This window comes from Taurulus bubalis (assembly GCF_910589615.1).
Source record: "Taurulus bubalis genome assembly, chromosome: 18".
NCBI lineage: Eukaryota > Metazoa > Chordata > Actinopteri > Perciformes > Cottidae > Taurulus > Taurulus bubalis.
In genome coordinates, this window is record NC_136606.1 from 16,595,218 (window position 1) to 16,614,745 (window position 19,528).

The 19,528-nt window shown below is 44.2% G+C and overlaps 1 protein-coding gene across 2 annotated transcripts in view; it reads left to right on the top strand.

Moving 5' to 3' along the window:
- cul2 (cullin 2) overlaps positions 1-5,272 on the top strand; it is a gene marked incomplete at its 5' end in the record, with an annotated part of 11,093 nt that extends 5,821 nt beyond the window's left edge. For both annotated transcript variants that reach the window (XM_079234385.1, XM_079234386.1), the window contains 13 exons: positions 446-608; positions 729-853; positions 950-1,057; positions 1,596-1,655; positions 1,749-1,877; positions 2,003-2,089; positions 2,183-2,335; positions 2,515-2,592; positions 2,685-2,751; positions 2,922-3,124; positions 3,246-3,347; positions 3,443-3,559; positions 4,473-5,272. In XM_079234385.1, the coding sequence (XP_079090511.1) occupies positions 446-608; positions 729-853; positions 950-1,057; positions 1,596-1,655; positions 1,749-1,877; positions 2,003-2,089; positions 2,183-2,335; positions 2,515-2,592; positions 2,685-2,751; positions 2,922-3,124; positions 3,246-3,347; positions 3,443-3,559; positions 4,473-4,604 (1,524 nt within the window). In that variant the 3' untranslated portion in view covers positions 4,605-5,272. The remainder of the gene's footprint in view (positions 1-445; positions 609-728; positions 854-949; positions 1,058-1,595; positions 1,656-1,748; positions 1,878-2,002; positions 2,090-2,182; positions 2,336-2,514; positions 2,593-2,684; positions 2,752-2,921; positions 3,125-3,245; positions 3,348-3,442; positions 3,560-4,472) is intronic.
- Between the last annotated feature and the right edge of the window lie 14,256 nt (positions 5,273-19,528).

The window sequence follows — 19,528 nt, forward strand, 5'->3', positions numbered from 1 at the left end:
AGTCTCAGTTGCTTATCTGACCCAGTTTCTACCGCGAGGAGGCAAATCTTTCTCTTGTTGCCTTCGTTATTTTTATTTGTGTGTGCGTGCGCGCGTTACTTCTACACAGACCACTTGGATCTAATTCTACAAATAGTATTATACTAATAATACTGGAGCCTCATATTTATCTGCAACTGTGCTGAAATATCGCGTTGGAACAGAATGGATGAACATGGAGGGGAAAAAAGCTGCGCAGCATTCGAATGTTGATGTTGATCATGTTAAAATGTCAACGTTGGGACGCTTCTAACTATTCGGCACAGCCCTACACAGGTTGCATTAGAAAGATATTATTTAAATCATACTTTTTGAAACCTGCACAGACATTCTAGTTGCTGTTTTGTGATTTGACAAGCTGACCCTCGTGCCTCCTGTCCTGTCCTGACCTCTCTCTTCCTCCCAGGTTTTGGGGCGGTTGAAAGACGAAGAGATGAGATGTCGGAAGTACCTGCACCCCAGCTCCTACGGCAAAGTCATCCACGAATGCCAGCAGCGGATGGTGGCCGATCATCTCCAGTTCCTGCACGGGGAGTGCCAGAGCATTATTCGGCAGGAGAAGAGAGAGGGTCAGTGCACCGGCGGTCCATCTGTGTCCCGACGCAGGGATCTGTTTCTGCACGAAGCAAATAATTGTTATTAAGTAAATCCTTGTTTTAATCAAACTGTGTTGTTGTTTCTTTCTCCAGACATGGCCAACATGTACACCCTGTTGCGGGCCGTGTCCAACGGGCTGCCCCACATGATCCAGGAGCTGCAGGTCCATATCCACAACGAGGGCATCCGAGGCACCAGTAACCTCTCTCAGGAAAACGTTAGTACTCCAGTGTGTGTTTTTTGTACGTTAGTTTGAGCTGCAAGCAATTCTAATTTCAATGCAACGTTGTCTCGCTCTTCTGGCTTCCCCTAGATGCCAACCCTGTTCGTGGAGTCGGTGCTGGAGGTTCACAGTAAATTTGTTCAGCTCATAAACACAGTTCTAAACGGGGATCAGCACTTCATGAGTGCACTCGATAAGGTAATAAAGCCCATGCTCCTACCGGCTGCTGCCTCATTGAACAACAGCAGTTACTAGATTTAAAAAGTAAATTTTTGTAGTGTACTTTCTGTAACTGTTAAACTACAGTTATATATATCAGGGTTCTCACTGTCATGGAATTTTAAAATGGTTATTTCCAGGCCTGGAAAGGTCCTTGCAAAAAATGAAATCCCAAAAGTTTTGGAAAAGTCATGTAAATGTGTTATATTCATGTGTTCATGACGTTCATTTACGCTGAGTTTGAAATAATGAATATGCTTTTAAAAGAAAGACGCTCAAAATATAAGCAGGCATACATACAGGCATCTATATAAATGTTTATTCTTTTAATCAAACTATTGTCTCGTTCATTTGTGTCATTTAAGGTTTACTGTATGCTTTGTATTCTCATTGTTAGTTTAAATACTACATTTCCTCAATTTTTCATGTTTACACCGAGATTTCACAAAATGTTTGGTCATGGAAAAGTGTAACTGTTGATGTGCTTTTCACTGTTTATTTGATGCCTCTCTCTCAGGCTTTGACGTCCGTGGTGAACTTCAGGGAGCCCAAGTCCATCTGTAAAGCCCCTGAACTTGTAAGTACACACACACACACACACACACACACACACACGGTGTTATACACAGTGTCCTGACCAGGTCGTATCCCTCCTGGTGTGTCCGTGCAGCTGGCGAAATACTGTGACAATCTGCTGAAAAAGTCTGCAAAGGGAATGACGGAGAACGAGGTGGAGGACAAGCTGACGAGCTTCATCACAGTGTTCAAGTACATAGACGACAAGGACATCTTTCAAAAGGTGACCAGGGTTACTCTATTGCTGCACTGGAATGCAAACTTTCAGCAGCATATTGAGTATATTGAGTAGCGTAAATACTCCAAAGAGACGTTCTGTTTTTTTAATTTAGCTTTTCTTGCCCACAGTTTTATGCCAGAATGCTAGCAAAGCGGTTAATACACGGTTTATCATTGTCGATGGACTCAGAAGAAGCCATGATCAACAAACTAAAGGTAAGCACAAAGACTTTCTCTCACTTGTTTCCTTCCGTTCAAACTTTCTCCGTCCTCCTCCTGATTTCTTTTTCTTCTTTTCTTTATGAACAGCAAGCTTGTGGCTATGAGTTCACGAGCAAACTGCACAGAATGTACACAGACATGAGCGTGAGCGCCGACCTCAACAACAAGTTCAACAATTTCATCAAGACACAGGAGACGGTGGTGGACCTGGGTATCAGCTTCCAGATCTACGTATTACAGGTGAGGAGAACTCCGATGGGTCTGGCACTCCTCACTCACTCCTCACTCCGTCAAAGCCTCGAGTGTTATGAGCGTTATCGTGCTTTTCAGTGCTTCAGATTCTACCAACCACGGCTTCTGTTGCCCCGTTGTTTCCAGTGCAAATGTGTAATGTTGTGGTAAATGCCATGTGGTTGCAGGCTGGAGCCTGGCCCCTCACACACGTCCCCTCCTCCACATTCGCCATCCCTCAAGAGCTAGAGAAGAGTGTGCAGATGGTGAGTTTATTCTTGTGAATTGTCATGTGCAGGTGTACTGAGTTAAAGGAGCACAATGGGAAATAAATCCTGTCTTCACCTCCTTTTTACAGTTTGAGTTGTTCTATAATCAGCACTTCAGTGGGAGGAAGTTGACCTGGCTGCACTATCTCTGCACAGGTAACACACACACACACACACACACACACACACACGCACGATTTAAAGCGACAGTGTCACACCCTGACTGGTCTAATCATGGAAGTGAAATATTATCAATCATGATTATATAGTCGTAATGTAGCTGGTTCTGTTGCATGGACCGCCATTCATCCACGTCTTCTCAACAGGTGAGGTGAAGATGAACTACCTGTCCAAGCCCTACGTTGCCATGGTGACCACCTACCAGATGGCTGTGCTGCTGGCCTTCAACAACAGCCTGACGGTGACCTACAAGGAGCTGCAGGACGGCACCCAGATGAACGAGAAGGAGCTGCAGAAGACCATCCGGTCCCTGCTGGACGTCAAGATGCTCAACCACGACTCGCAAAAGGTGCGTTGCTCTCACGTGAAGCCCGTCCCTGCACACTGGCACGCCGTTTTTATTCATGCCTTGGCAAGTCCTTGTCCACGTCGAATGCAGTGATGTTAATTTGAAATCCTCTGCTTCACAGGAGGAGATCGAAACCGAGTCCACGTTTTCGCTAAATATGAGTTTCACCAGTAAAAGGACAAAGTTCAAGATCACGACGTCGATGCAGAAAGACACGCCACAGGTAAGACCAACGCTTCATCCGTCCCTCTCAATACCTTCTCAAGCGTCGACGTTGATACCTGAACCCACTTTGTCGTATGTCTGTCTGGTCATCAGGAGATCGAGCAGACGAGGAGCGCCGTGGACGAGGACCGCAAAATGTATTTACAAGCTGCTATAGTGAGAATCATGAAGGCCCGCAAGGTGCTCCGACACAACGCCCTCATCCAGGAGGTGGGTGCAAGTCCTCTATTCAAAGCCCTGACAGCGATTTCTAGATACGTAGCCGTCAAAAGGAATTTGCTGGGAATTTGATAATATGCCGACGATTCACTATTGTATGAAACATTTCGATCCCGGTGGTAATGAGTTTCAGCATCAAAATGATTAATTTCAGTATCACTCAAAGAGATTGAGTGAAAGACAACACAGCTAGTTAAAGTTTCCAAGCACACACAGCGGTGTTTAAAGTGTTCTGTACTCTTTGTCTTTAGTGCTTACAGTCATCCCAGGAGGGACATGTGTTTTCCATGCTTGCACATATTAAGAAAAAACACACAGATCCACAAAATAAATACACACATATTTACACATGTTCTTTCATGTATCGCCCACATATTACATATATGTACAGTACGCAGACATATACAACCACTCACATATAGGCACAATCATATACACACTTATTGCTCAAATGTTTTTTTTTTTATTTGTTCGAGAGACACAATGTACATTGATGAACACTTTAAATTAAAATGTAAATGCACCCGATTTGCATTGTCTGTCCCCCTGCCAGAATGTACAGGCTGAGTGTCCGAGAGGAAAAGGTCATGCCAAAGTGCAGTAGTAATAAACTAAAATCAATTATAGTCTGTAGCTGACAATACACAACAGTTCGATAATAAAAAGTTAACAATGGATTAAAAGGAATCGCATATATATAACAGAAACAAGAGAAAATATCACATTTCACATTCATCATATTGCACACAGATATATTGTACATGTTTTTAAACCTTGTTATTCCAGATAAAGAATATTCTAAACGTTGCAGATGTATCAGTCGACGGCAGCATTCTTGCGTCCCCGTTTGTGACAGTAGATTAACCGCTTCCTCTGTTTTTTTTCTAACCGTCCCTGTGTGCAGGTCATCAATCAGTCCAAAGCCAGGTTCAACCCAAGTATCAGCATGATCAAGAAGTGCATCGAGGTGCTCATCGACAAGCAGTACATTGAGCGGAGCCAGACCTCGGCAGACGAGTACAGCTACGTGGCGTAACCCACCTCCACACAAACACTCGCCTGTGTGACTGACCGGCAGACGCAGGTTTAAAACGCGAAAAATCAATAACAAAACAGACTCATTCATCCATTTTGGTTTTGAACTGTCGCTGTCCGCTGTGATTCTATACGCGGTGAGCAAAAGGCAGGACTGGTGCCTCCATCTTTTGAAGAAAATGCAACAACAACAAAAAAAGAAAGAAAGGCCGTCGTGTCACGCCACGACAGCCAGCTAACGCCGCCTCCCACGAGACCCTCCTGCCGGCCCCGCCCACCTTCTGATTTTTAAGCTGTTTACAACATCACCAGTGCCACGCACCCGTGCGTCAAAAGAAAACGACAAACAGAAAAATGCCTATCGCTGTTCGAGGGGGAAGAGCCGATAAACATAACCGGAAAAATAAAGTCAAAAAAAAGAGAAAAGAAACCTTGGGGAAAGAGTGAGTTGTGACGCCAATGACACCATTGGTGGGCTACACATTTAAAAAAAACGAAAACAAAAAAAAACATGCTTTCTTTTCTCACGTTTGCAGTTGTTGTGTGTTTTATTTTTCTTTCTTTGTTTAATGTACTGAAGGTAGGAAAAAAATATTGTAATAAAACTGGTATACTGACTATTGTATCTACTTTCAAATGTAAAGAAAAAAACATGGTGACAAACATGATCCTGCTGCTTGTCAAATAAATAAATAAAAACACTGAAAGGTTTTATGTAAACATTTGTCGAATGTGTGTCCATATGTGTGTTCTTTCTGGTGTTTGGCAAGGAACCTGTACTCCCATATGGAAATTGTATTATTATGTACTTTTCTGATTCCAATGCTTCAATCAGGCTGATCTTCTCTCAAAATAGGCCGAACCTAGACAACCAATGTATTAGTCACCAGTATACCCACCAGGCCTTTACTGTGAAGCAGCTGCAGGCAGGGATTTACCATTTGATTAAACAAATGTGAGAAAGTAAATTGACTTCACTAGCAGCCACACAGCGAGAAAAGCACTGAGGCTCCGGTCGTTTCTTTGGGTGAGAACTGCGGACGGGAACAAAGGAGCTCAGTGAAACCAACAGCAATGGCTTTGTTACGCATTCGCTGTGAGACTGAACTCAACACTGGGACTGGAGTCATTTCCGCGTGACATCAGAAGCGCAGCAATTGGCTCCAGGGTCCCCAGCAACACAATGAGAACATTTAAATGGCAAATCAGCTCCTAGGAAGCTACAGAACAACGGTACGGAACAGGGGCCGCTGGATTTGGCCCCCAGACCGAGAGACATGTTTCCACAGCAGGTCTATTTGGTTTCCCCTGTAAGCTGTGACTACCTGCAACTGAAGCAGCGAAATGGAATGCAGCCGCCATGAATGGCATGCATATGAATGAATACCAGAATAATCATGTGAAAAAAGCTTTCCCAGCATTCATCTCTTCTCTTCAAGGACGTTTAACAGCGACTCAAATCACCCGGGCCTCGATATTAAATACAGGAACGTAATAGTGAGTTACTTAATGTTCATGAATTCGAAGTTGCTTTTGATGCTCAGATAAGTGCAGCCAAAGAAATACAAATACATATTGAAACTGCGTCATGCGCATGCGCGTTGGGGACGTAGCGTTTATGACTGCTGCCCGTTGGTGCGCTGCTGACGGCTGTCCATGGTGCTGATGCAGGCCGGAATGAGCGAGAGAAAACACCCTCATTCATCGGGGAGGAAGATGAAACAGTATTTAGTGACGCATGTCTGAGGAGAGGAGGCATATAGAGAATGTCTCGTGCGTCGCATATTAGTATATATTATATATTATGATTTATGTAATTGTAGATTAATATATGGACCCAAACGGTGGCATACGTGGAAGCAGGGAAAATGCATTCCCCCCTCCATGCTACGTCCTCTTATATTAACGTGTAATGTTTTGTTATGATGCCGTCCTCCGCCGTAAAAGACCTCGTGGCGCAACGGTAGCGCGTCTGACTCCAGATCAGAAGGTTGCGTGTTCAAATCACGTCGGGGTCAAATCTTTTCAACCGAATACATAGAGCAGGTTTGTTTACTATAATGAAAACATCTACTGACGAGATAATAGAGCGATTGTGTTGTCTTCCATGTGAGTATGTGTAGATCAGCAGCTGTTGTTTACCTTAATCAGCATAGGGTTTAATCAGTTAGATAAACCAATTACAGAACAACATACATTTGGATTAATCTTCGTTCATTTCACATTCACCTTGTTTAGACCGTGAATGCATTTGACCCTGACGTGATTTGAACACGCAGCCTTCTGATCTGGAGTCAGTTTCGCACTCTTGCTCTGTTGTGTGGTTGATGAAATACACGATAGTTAATACAGATTTTGGAGCTGGCCACAAGGTCACGCAGGCAAGAGGAGCACAGGGCCACACGCGGTGCTCTGACAACTTTAGCCATCACAGCCTCGTTCAATTCCTCCCGCTTCGCCGCACGTTGCCACCGTGAACCCCGACTTGGTTGTTGAAGGACGCATCCCTCTAGTCTGCCAAGCTCCAGCGGCTCTCAGGCAGACGGGGGTTTTGGGCCCCTGACCATCTGCTGCTGAGGGGAACTCTTCCCGGACCGGGAGCAGGCCCTCCGGCATGGTCCAGTCCCGTCTGTGTACATGAGATAGTGGAGACGAACTATATGTGTTGGTTCCAGTGGCTTTTCCTGCCCTGCTGCTGGTTTTTCCACGGTGTGCTTGGCCACTCCCACTATCTGTGTCTGTAACTACCTGTCCAGTTTTCAGACTAAGGCCTTCACAAGTTGTTCTGTGTTGCGTCAGATAGACCAGTGATTTTCAACCATTGTGCCGTGAAAGATCGTCAGGTGTGCCGTGGGCAAATGTCCAATTTCACTTAATCGGTCCAAAAAAGATTTATTAACACAAATCATTTTCCATTGTTGAGCGCCTGAGCCTGCAATATAGTGGCTGGCCTAGTAATGAAATACCCTTCCATGCCAGTAGGTAGTGCAATAATGAGCTACTTTATATGCTGTATTATGCTACAATGTGATGTTTTGTAACTTTTTTGGTTGTTGGTGTCCCGCAGGATTTTTTTATTGTAGAAAATATGCCGCGGCTCAAAAACGGTTGAAAAACACTGCGATAGACCATGGTTACCTCCTTCTGGCTGTCTTGGTGTGTGAGGGGGTTCACCGTTATCCTCACCATTTGTAGTATGGTACTCTTTCTCACTTTCATTTTCAGTGTCATAGTTACTCTCATTAAAGCCAGGTTCTGGTAATGTTGTAATGTTGTATGCTGTTCAGTCCCATCCAGCTGAATGTCCCTTTCTCCCAGCACTGCTTGTGTTATCTATACTTTTCAAAGCCTGGAGTGATGTACGTGAAAGTCAGTGCCTCCTCGCATCACTGCTGATCAGCCATCAGAGGACATTGAGGCGGAAATTATAATTATAATTTATGCATTCATGGTATGTATTTCACTATGACAAATATTAAATTTGCAAGCTATTGTAGTGATGGAATGCAATAGTTTCACAAAATATGATGTTTCCATTTCATACAGGAAGAAGAAGGGCCCACCATTAGAAGATGAACTTTCAGATCCATACAATTATTTATGAAGCCATTACTGTGGTGCTGAATTTGGAAACATTGGAATAAATGTCTGAGAGACAATCATTCCAGGGAACAAATCAGTAGTTCAATAATTAGTTAATTAATGAATAAGTGTTTTTGTTTATTTTTTAATAGATGGTATTACATTGATACGTTTTCTTCATTGTTATTCATATTTTAAGAAATGAGTAATAATTATAATATTTATAATTCTGGCTACAATAAATGCACTTTATTTAATGTTCCTTATTCCATGTTCTTTATTTTATTTTTACAAGAAAACTCTGAATAAACAAAGGAAACAACCGCACGTGCCTTTTTTCTCTCATGAAATTGTTCATAACAAAAGTTCAGGTCAATGTGAGGGTTTATGATCATTTCTTTGCACTGTACAAATGTTTTTATGTTTGATTAAATATGGTCACATAACATCCCATCACCATACTGAATATAGATCATTAAAGTGTAGGATGGTTTTATTGTGAAGGACACATTGCTACTATATAGAATAAGTAGTATTGCAGGAGTTTGCTCAATAGTAATGTGTGTGTGGCTCTTAAAAGAGCCGTTTTGGATGCGCTTAAGCATTACACAGTGTCTCTTGTCAGGTCTCGCTTCCCTCCAGCTGAAGGACACGGATGCCCCATGCTCTTTCTTCTTCAACCTGGAGAGACCGGTGGCACAGAGGAAGCAGATGAGCTGCCTTTGGCTTCCAGGAGGCCGGGTGACACGAGGAGCCGTGGAGTTCTACATCGACCTCTTTGGGACGGAGCAGTGCAGCGTGTCGGTGGGAGCTCTAGAGGGGCTTCCTCAGCTCAGCCCAGATCTTGGGGAGATGGAGAAGAACTAGAGGAGGAGCTAGAAGAAGAAAGGGTGGGGAAGAAACAAGAAGAGTTGGAGGAGGGAGGGGATGGCTTACGGGAAGACGCAGGGGAACAGCGACGAAGGACAAGCCGTGGGTCACCGGGCCGGTTGGGGTCAAATACTTTGTTACTTTACTTAAGTAGAAATTTTGGGTATCTTTACTTTACTGGAGTATTTATTTTTCAGACGACTTTTTACTTCTACTCCTTACATTTTCACGCAAATATCTGTACTTTCTACTCCCTACATTTTAAAAATAGCCTCGTTACTATTTCATTTTGGTTTGTTTTCATTCCGACTTGTCATCGTTAAAAAAAACAAAAAACACAAAAAACCTCTCCGCCCCGTTGCGCACAGATACTAAGGACTGGATTAAAAAAAAGGCTCCTAGGACACAAAGGACGCAATAAAGAACCGCTACTCCCTCCCCCTCATGTCATCTGTGTTTGACCAGCTCCAACAGGCCAAGATCTTCACCAAGTTGGATCTTCGCAATGCCTATCACTTGGTGCGGATAAGAGAGGGTGACGAATGGAAGACCGGGTTTAATACACCTAGTGGGCATTATGAGTACAACGTCATGCCTTTTGGCCTCACAAATACTCCTGCCGTGTTCCAGGCCATGATTAATGATGTGCTAAGAGACTTTCTTGACCATTTTGTGTATGTCTATCTGGATGACATACTTATCTACTCCCCTGACCTGCATACACACCAGGACCATATGAATCAGGTATTGAAAAGACTGCTAGTAAATAAACTCTGTCAAAGCAGAAAAAAGTGAATTCCATGCCGACACTGTCTCCTTCCTGGGCTTCATCGTAGCCCCTGGAAGAGTGCAGATGGACCCGGCTAAAATTAGCGCTGTGGTCGATTGGCCTACACCTGATAGCTGCAAAAAGGTTCAGCAGTTCCTTGGGTTTGCTAACTTTTACAGGCGGTTTATCAGAGGCTTTAGCGCAATAGCTGCTCCTCTCCATGCTCTCACCTCCACGCTGGTGCAGTTGCACTGGTCTCCAGAAGCTGATGCTGCCTTTCGTATCCTCAAGCACCGCTTCACCTCGGCCCCCATCCTCAACCTGCCAGACCCTCGAGGACAGTTCGTGGTAGAGGTGGACGCCTCCAACGAAGGGGTCGGGGCCATCCTCTCCCAGCGGTCAGAGCAGGATGGTAAGGTGTATCCCTGTGCTTTCCTGTCACGGCGGCTATCCAAGGCGGAGCGGAGCAACGACGTTGGTAACCGGGAGTTGCTGGCGGTCAAACTCGCGCTGGAGGAGTGGAGGCACTGGCTCGAGGGGGCTGACCATCCGTTCATTGTCTGGACTGATCATAAGAATCTAGAAGACAATAAGAAAGCCAAAAGACTCAATTCTCGCCAGAAACGATCCTCCCACGTACCTGTGTGGTTGGAGCACTGACTTGGCAGATAGAAAATGAGGTTAAGCAGGCTAATGGTGAGGCTCTGTCACCTAGTGGGTTCCCAGAGAACCGCTTGTTTGTCACAGGGCTTCCGGCCTCTCAAGGTAACACCACTGTCCTCACAGTGGTGGACAGATTTTCCAAGATGGCTAGATTCATCGCTCTGCCAAAACTGCCCTCCGCCAAAGAAACGGCGGAGATCATGACGATCAATATTTTTAAGGTTCACGGATTTCCCAAAGACAGTTCGTCTCCCAGTTCTGGAGGGAGTTCTGCCGGCTCATCGGAGCTAAGGCCAGCCTGACCTCGGGTTATCACCCATAGGCCTACGGCCAGACCGAACGTCTCAACCAGCAACTGGAAACGGGCCTCCGGTGTCTGGTGTATCAGAATCCCTCGACATGGAGCAAACACCTGGTCTAGGTCGAGTATGCCCACAATCTACTGCCCACCTCGGCCACAGGTATGTCGCCGTTCAAGTGTGTGTTTGGTTACCAGCCCCCTGTTTTCGCAGACAACAAGCCAGAGGTGTCTGTACCCTCCGCCCATGCCATGGTTCGCCGCTGCCACCGCATCTGAGCAGCCGCCACGCAGGCATTGGTTCGCCAAGGGGACCGAGTCAAGAAAACTGCGGACCGCAAGAGACGACCTGCTCCCGCCTACCAGCCAGGAAAGAGTGTGGCTCTCCGCCAGGGATCTACCCCTTAAAGTCCCGTCCAAGAAGCTGGCGCCGCGGTTCGTGGGTCCGTTCCCCATCACCAAGCTCATCGGCCCTGCAGCAGTTCGACTTCGCCTGCCCCGATCCCTCCGTGTTCACCCCACCTTCCACGTAATGATTCCCCTGATCCCTGAGTGGTCCCACCTGTTCCCCATTACCCTCATGTGCTTATAGTCTGCGTCTTCCCTCTGTCCTGTGCCAAAGTGTTTGTCCTGGTCCATGCACCAAAGCCCGCGTCCACAGCCCTAGATAGATTTTGCCCAAGAGTTTTGTGCGTAAGTGTTTTTGTTCTGTTTTTTCCCCCTCCTTCGGGAGCGCTTTATGTTTGAAGGATTAGTGAGAGAGTTGTTTTGGATCAAAGGAAACAATAAAGTGCGCCGGTACGAATATCCCCTGCATCTGGGTCCTCCTTTTAGACCTGGGGCCTGACAGGGACTTTATCTGTGGTTATGGAAACCAATTGTTTCAGCTCTATTCCCCTCTCTGTTATCCTCATTGTTGGACAGTGAATGAATGTGTCAGGATTCGGATCATATCGAGTTGAACATTTGCCTAATAATTGTGCACAATTTCAAATTAAATATACTGTAAATTAGGGCTACAATAACAAATCGATTATCAAAAGTGTTGGCAACGAATTTCATTATTGATTCGTTGTGTCGCGCGATTATTACACCAGGTTGTTTTCAATACACAAGTGTAAATATGATTTGAGAGATGTTTGTAAGTTTATTGTACAAAAAGCTAACCCGTGTCCTTATTCAGGCCACCGACAACATTCTATAAAAGAAAATAAACAACCAAGGTTCTTCTTTTAGCAGTGCTGTACCCGAGGCAGACCTATGCGATCTTTACAAACTTTTGCCACAGGCTAGCGGCTGGCTGAGTGTCTTCTTCTGCATATTGGCGCTTGTTAAATAACTGACTGACGTATTACCGCCACCAAGTGGTGGGAAGCTATTTCGTAACTGAGTCTCAAGGTCGCATAGCAACGGGTGTGACATCACAGTTTCACCTTTGATGTTGTTCAAAGGCAAAATGTATGGTCAATATCCTTTAACCTGGACCCAGATAACCTCTCTGTTATATCTTAGAAGTAATGGAAAGACACACAGATACAGCAGAGGATTTACCTGAGAAGGCTACCATGGATTCCAAAAGTGAACGTACAGGGGAACACAAAACATTTACTGCTGCACAAATTCCAGAAATTGAACAGTTCTTTCATCAAGCTGATACTGATGATGGTGGAGGACTGGACATAGATGAATTTTGCAAAGGATTGAAGGAGGTCTTTGGTACAGAAGATGATGAAGAGTTGACTGCTTTGTTCTATCAGATTGACACAAACTGTGATGGAACTGTGGACCTTTGTGAGTTAGGGAAATTCCTGATGAATAAGATGCAGGCTTCAGAAGGCTTGATTGAAAAAAACATCTTTCCAAAACCTTTCAAAGTAACACCAACTGATCACTACAAAGAGATTGTGCAAGTGGTATTCCGTCCCTTTGAAGAAGAAGACGGCGCATTCAGTGAATCTGATCCAAGGACTTACCAGAAGGGTCAATACATTTCCATCAGCTCAGATGGCATCCTCACCATCTGGTCTGACAGATTTGACATTCAATCGAGAATGCCCTTGTTCAAAAAGGAAAAAGTACTTCCCTTCTCACACCACAAGAAAATGCACGTAAATGGCATGGCGTACATCGATGACATCAAACAGGTGGCTGTTGCCACTTCTGAAAGGGAAGTGTTATTCTATACATGCAATGCATTTTCAGAGCGGTTTTCAATTAGTCATGCTTTGATTGTAGAAGACAACATAATTAGTGCCATACACTACTGGTCCAATGGCACTAAAGCAGTGTTATCCTTTGGGGATGTCCAAGGATATTTGTATGTGTTGATCTTCGAAAATATAAGCGAAACAAATGTCCTCTTCAGCAGAGAGGCGTACGATGAAATCTCTCTACGGGATTATCGAACTCTTTCTGTTTCAACCCTGTTAAAAAAAACATATCAACACTTCCAATGTGTTAAAATCCCAATCTTCAATGACATCTGCACCCAGATCCAATATTTTCCAACAATTGAATCATTGGCCATCTGCGGTAGTTCCTCCAAGACGATGGTCCTTGTTACACTACCCACAGCACACGGAGTTAAATTCGAGAAAACAGTCTTTGAGAGCTCTGCAGATAAGGAGTTTTTCACCTGTGTTGAATACTCCCCTTTATCTGGGTATGTAATGACTGGTGGTACAGATGGCCTAGTGCGGGTGTGGTTTCCCCAGAATACCACGTCGTGCAAACAGTCATTTGAAGGACACGTTAAGCCCATCACCCACATTAGCTGCAATCCCAAAGATAAAGTTATCGTCACTTTATCTAAGGACAAGAATATTTGTGTGTGGTCCGAGGAAAAACTGCTGCTTTTGCAAAAATTCAAGGTTCAGGACATGCACAACGCCCCTATTATCAGCATGTGTTATAACACATACAACAATGAGTTAGTCCTGGCAAACACGGAAATAGGAACAAATCTTGGGAGAGGGACAAATGTCTTTCAAAATACACTAACATCCCACGACAAGCCCCTGTGCTGTGCTCTCTATCACAGCATTTACAAACAGGTCGTGTCTGTTTGTCGAGATGGTGTGGTCAGGGTGTGGGACATCATAACAGGGAATGCAGTCGTACAGTTCAGCCTTACTCCAGATAAGCGGGTGGGGCACACTGCCATTACATTTGATGGACCGCAGCGCCGACTCATCACAGTTTCTCCGGATGGGAAATTGAGACTCTGGAACTTCAGCAACGGGACATTGCTCGCCGTTCATCCGGTAACCTTGCCAAAGGAGGCGACAGTTATCTGCTTGAACGACAGGATGTTTGTATCGGGACGGAACTCCAACATCATTCATGACCTGGATATTGAGGGATATGACAACAGATTTTTGGAGCACAATTATTTAGATGACATTTCCTCAATGGATGTGCACGAAAATACACTGATTACTGCCTCCAGCAATGGAAATATTGTTATCTGGACTACTAACAGTGGAGAGGTTCGCAGCTGGATTAATGGCAGTAAGAGTCCTCGAGTATTCATGGCAGGCAAAAAAGAACAAGGCCGGACCGGGAGGCTGTCTTCTGAGAAGAATAAATCTACGAGGCTGCCTGCTGAAAAGAACAAAAAGAACAAGATGGCTGTGGAAACCCAACCACTGATTTTATGCCTAAAAAAAAGGGAGGTCAAAGCTGACATAGCCACACTGCTGACTTCTGCAGGTGGCTACATATATGCCTGGTCTGTTAATCTCAAGGGAGGTTTGCTCGCAAAATTCAGAGCAGTGGATGAGGAAGGGGCCGTCATTACCACCATGTCGACAGACGTCAGAGAGGAAATATTAATAACTGGGGACAGTACTGGTAAGATTTGTCAGTGGGACATAGAAAGATTTGGGTTTGGAAAACAAGCCAAAGGGCCGTTTGAGGTTACTAATGGGTGGCACGTGTCATTGGATCAACCTCCTCTGTTGGGCTCAGGGCAATGTCACCTTACAGAGGTGGTGAGTGTTCAGTTTGACCGCAGTCGTAAAAAGGTCATTACTGCAGGGTTGGACTGCCTACTCCGCCTATGGACCAACACAGGCTCCCACATTGGCCTTTTTGGTAAAGATGTATGGGACGCTACCACAACAAATCCAAATCTCAATCTTGAGATGACTGCTGATCAGGGTGAGGCAGAAAATTCCGCCACAGTTTCACTAAACAGTCCAAAGTCTGTCATGGACTTCCTACCGTCATTTCCCCTAAAGCCAACACTAAAGTGGGAATTGTTTGATGAAGATTTTTCAGATGTATTCATGACTAAAAAACAATTGGATGCCAGCTGTAGAAAGCTCCTGAAGTATGATCCAGGAACTGCAGAGGACTTCATCAAAAACATGGAGAAGAAGCGATTCGAGAATCCGAACATCTACAGGATCCCAGAACCAGCGGGATCTTTATTGGACATGTATAAACCCGGTTCCAATTTTATAAAATGGCTCAATACAAAACCTCCAAGAGGGGTCTATGAGGGTGAAAACATTACTGAAAGAACATTAAAACCAAGTACACCAGACGCCTCCCCAACCTCGGACTGCACGGTTGCTACAAACGGCTCACTGGACATGCAGCAATCTGCTGATACAATCAAGAACACGATTCAAAAGAATGTCCATTTACCCCCCATCTCAGAGAAAGTAACAATAAACCAGACTAGGTCCAAATATGGGCATACGCTCAAGAAGCAGCAGGGAGATACGTTACAAGACAGCGTCCACACACCATGTCCACCAAGCAAAACAAAACCTTTGAAGGCCTTCCAAGCACTAAAGCTACCAGCAAATAGATGCATGCACCCTCCAGCGTACACATCCAAACGTGTATACATTCCATCCAAGCAAGAAAGGGAGAATATGACTCAACAGACCCAGCTCAAGACACAAGACACGTTACAAGATAGCGTCCTCGCACCAAGTCCACTAAGGTACCTGAATCCTTTAAAGGCCATGCCACCCATAGTGACCCCGCTCATCAGTGGTGGCGGTGAAATGAAAAAAAGGTCTACCCAGACAATAAACAAGATTGGGCATTTGCTCAAGAAGCAGCAAGAAGCCACGTTACAAGACAGCCTCATCGCACCATGTCCACCAAGGACCCTGAAACCTTTGACGATCTCACTGCACATGCCACAAACAGCAAGCAAAGTCAATCAGTCGGCTGTTAAAACATCAGAGGATGTACCAATTCCACCCATATGTGAAAGGGTTCAGCTCACACAGGAAGAGACCCAGCTCAAGCCACAGCCACCTCAGACCCCGCTCATCAGAGGTGGCGCTGACCTGAATCAAAGTTCTCCCCTGACTTTAAACCAGATTAGGGCCAAATATGGGCGTGTGCTCAAAAATCAACAGGGAGACAAGTTACAAGACCGCGTCCTCGCACCATGTCCACCAAGCAAACCTAAACCTTTGAAGGCCCTCCCACCCATAAAGGCCCCGCTCATCAGAGGTGGCGCTGACCTGAATCAAAGTTCTCCCCAGAAAAAAGACCAGATTAGGTTCAAATATGGGCATGTGCTCAAAAATCAGCAGGGAGACAAGTTACAAGACCGCGTCCTCGCACCATGTCCACCAAGGACCCTGAGACCTTTGAAGCTCTCACCGCATACACTTCGTGAATCAGCTCAAGACACCTTAGACCCCTCGCGAGTGGTGTAGCTGACCTGAAACAAAGCTGAGACACGCTGCTGAAGTGGTGAGACAAGAAGAGGTGATCTCGTCTTGTGAGACACGCTGCTCAGACAAAAAAAATTTCATAAAATAAAAAAAATTAAACTGAATTTAAGTTTCATGTTAATGTTGTTATAAACGTCATGACTTCATAACTAATGTGACCTTGTGACCTTGTTTAGTGTTCCTTAAATTGGTGTGAACAAAGCTCTTTCGGGCCATATCACCTCGCCATACTTATATCCACACTTAAACGGGGCACGAGACTTTAATGTGCTGAATAAGGCTAGGCTAGCTGCGCTGTGGAGGCAGTGGGAGAGGCGCTGGGAGTATTGCTGCTGCTGCTGCTGCTGCTGCTGCTGCTGCTGCTGCTGCTGCTGCTGCTGCTGCTGCTGCTGCTGCTCACTCGTGAAGGGGATTTAGGAATATTTCACATGAATTTTTTACCGTATGTCTCTGCAACTGCTGCTAAATTTAGAATCGTAAAAATCCACATATCAGCTGCACAGGTCAAGGTTGAGAAAAATAAAGAAAAAAGTAGCTGAATTTTACGTTAGTTAATATCATCCGTTCTGATCGGCTCTGTTACACCCAGACCTTCTGGGTAGTTCTGTGTTCACTGTCTGTGTCTGTTGTGTTGTCTGTCACTCACCTTCTAGTGAAGTGTGGAACGAGAATAAAAGTGGTTTCCGTCTTGTGCAAACTACGCTGCATCGTATTGTAGTTTTATTAATAAAGTGAAGTACATTGTCCGTTAATGACGGAGCATCCCGTCACGCACGTATTTATGTGAACACTATCAGACAGGACAGAAGGCCCTGGTCCAAAATGCACGGCCCGCCACTGGTGTATAGGATGAAATGTTCAGCCAGAGTGGAGCCGAGGAGCTGTTTCTAACCTTCCTCTTGTGTTAGGGTCGGCACCGACCCGTTTAAGTTTTAAATGCAAAAAAATACATAAAATGTGTTTATTGCATCAAGGCTTTTTGACTTGGTCAGGAACCTCTATTTCAACAAAATAAAACAAAAACATTTTTTTTCACTAAATTATAAAATGCTGTGGTTGTTTGTATTAGAGTCGGTTTCGACCCAGTTATAAAAAATAAGATTTGCTTGATTGGTTGTTGTTTTTACTTTACAAATCTATATTTTGTGTTGTGACTTGTTCTGCTTTTCATTTTGTGTTTGTATTAAAGTTATATTACTGAAAAAAATACCGTTTAGCCTTTTTCTTGAAGTAAATATACATGGGTCAAAATTGACCCGTAACACCATAGATGTTACTATAATATACAATATTATAACACAACAACCTTTTATTCATATGATTCTCTTGAGGTTCATTTTACCATCTTTTTAATTGAAATCGAGGGGTATCCTGACAAAGAAAAGGCCCAGAGGCCCACACCAAAAATATTAAAACATACAACAGTATTTTCATGGATAAGGAAGCCTAACAAGGTAACCAAGAGATGATACACGAATTGGATGATAGATGATTGTTTTTAGTGTATTTTACAGCCGATTAAAAAAATCAAAACCGAACCGTTAACACGAGAGATGGTAACAGAAAGCTAACAGAAGACGAAGGCTAAGCAAGCAGCTGTGCCAAAGAAGAAGACCCTGACCAATAGCAAAATACCAGTTAAATAGTTCAAACCCATCACTCATTGCTCTCTGTTCACACAAAATGTAAACTAATTGTACAGAAATAGAGGAAAGAAAAATAACCAGACACTGACTGTTGTATTACAAGTTGCTTATACAGACACTGCAGAGTATGCTTCTTGTTGCTTGTTTAGTAGTCAACCGATTGGTAAGATTATACTGACTTGCAACAATCGATTGCAATCTTTATTAATGTAGAACCAACTAGCATCTCCATATTACTAAACTGACATGAAAAGACAAGTATATACAGTATGCCTTTCCTCTTCATTCCCATTTTTTTAAATTTATTTTTCTCATGAACTTCATCAACGTACATCATTCCTTTACTTCTTTGTTCTTTAATTCATTTTTCAACGTTTTTTATGGATTTATTTTGTGTTGTTTTTCTGTTAATCCTTCTCCTCACCTACAACGCCTTAATTGGTGATGCACCATCATATCTTAAGGAGCTCATAGCACCATATTACCCCACTAGAGAGCTGCGCTCACTGAATGCAGGGCTACTTGTGGTTCTAGAGTTAAAAGCAGGATGGGAGCCAGAGGCTTCAGTTATCAAGCTCCTCTTCTGTGGAACCAGCTTCCACTTTCAATCCGGGGGGCAGACGGTCACCACTCAGACCGAGGCCGGGTCACCAGGACCCCAGACCTGGACCCACAAGGACCTGAAGGTGGCTCTGGTAGTTGTGCCTGATTTTGACGCTGAATACTTTGAATATTTCAGCTGTTATTAGGATAGGACTCAAAAACTGTCTACATTAAACTCATCATATAAAAATCAAAAGACTGTGCCTGTTGTTTGCTAAACACTGCCACTGAAATATCTCACTCAATTAGAAATCCCCTGCACCCAGAATGCACCTGTGAAAACACATGTACCACTTATGGTACTTAGAAATTAGAACTTGAGCTATACATAGGACTATAAATAGGGCTGCAATGGAGGAGGCTTGTTTTTAAAGTGGTTGCTTTTGCAAGAGATGAAAGACATCTTGTACTTTTGTGTATATGTTTTTTGTTTCAGTGTGCAGAGTTTGGACTGATCAGACATTGTGTCTTAGTAGTTGCAACAACAAAAATCCTGTAAGAAATCCTGCCTTCTCGAACCTAAGAAGAGCAAATAACTTTTAAATTAACATTTAACATATGACGAGTGGCGACGAGGAGATATAGATTCATATTAAGGGGTCACAATTAAAAAAGGTTGATTAGTAGATCCGAGGGACTATAATATACTCTGTTCAGAAACAGTGAGTGGAGGAGTGTTGTCTGTATTCTGGAGGTTCTGTGCAGAACCACCTCTGTCCACCAGAGGGCGACCTTCCCTTCCCTTGAAACTGGCTTTGTGCTGCAGACAGAGGTCAACATTCATCT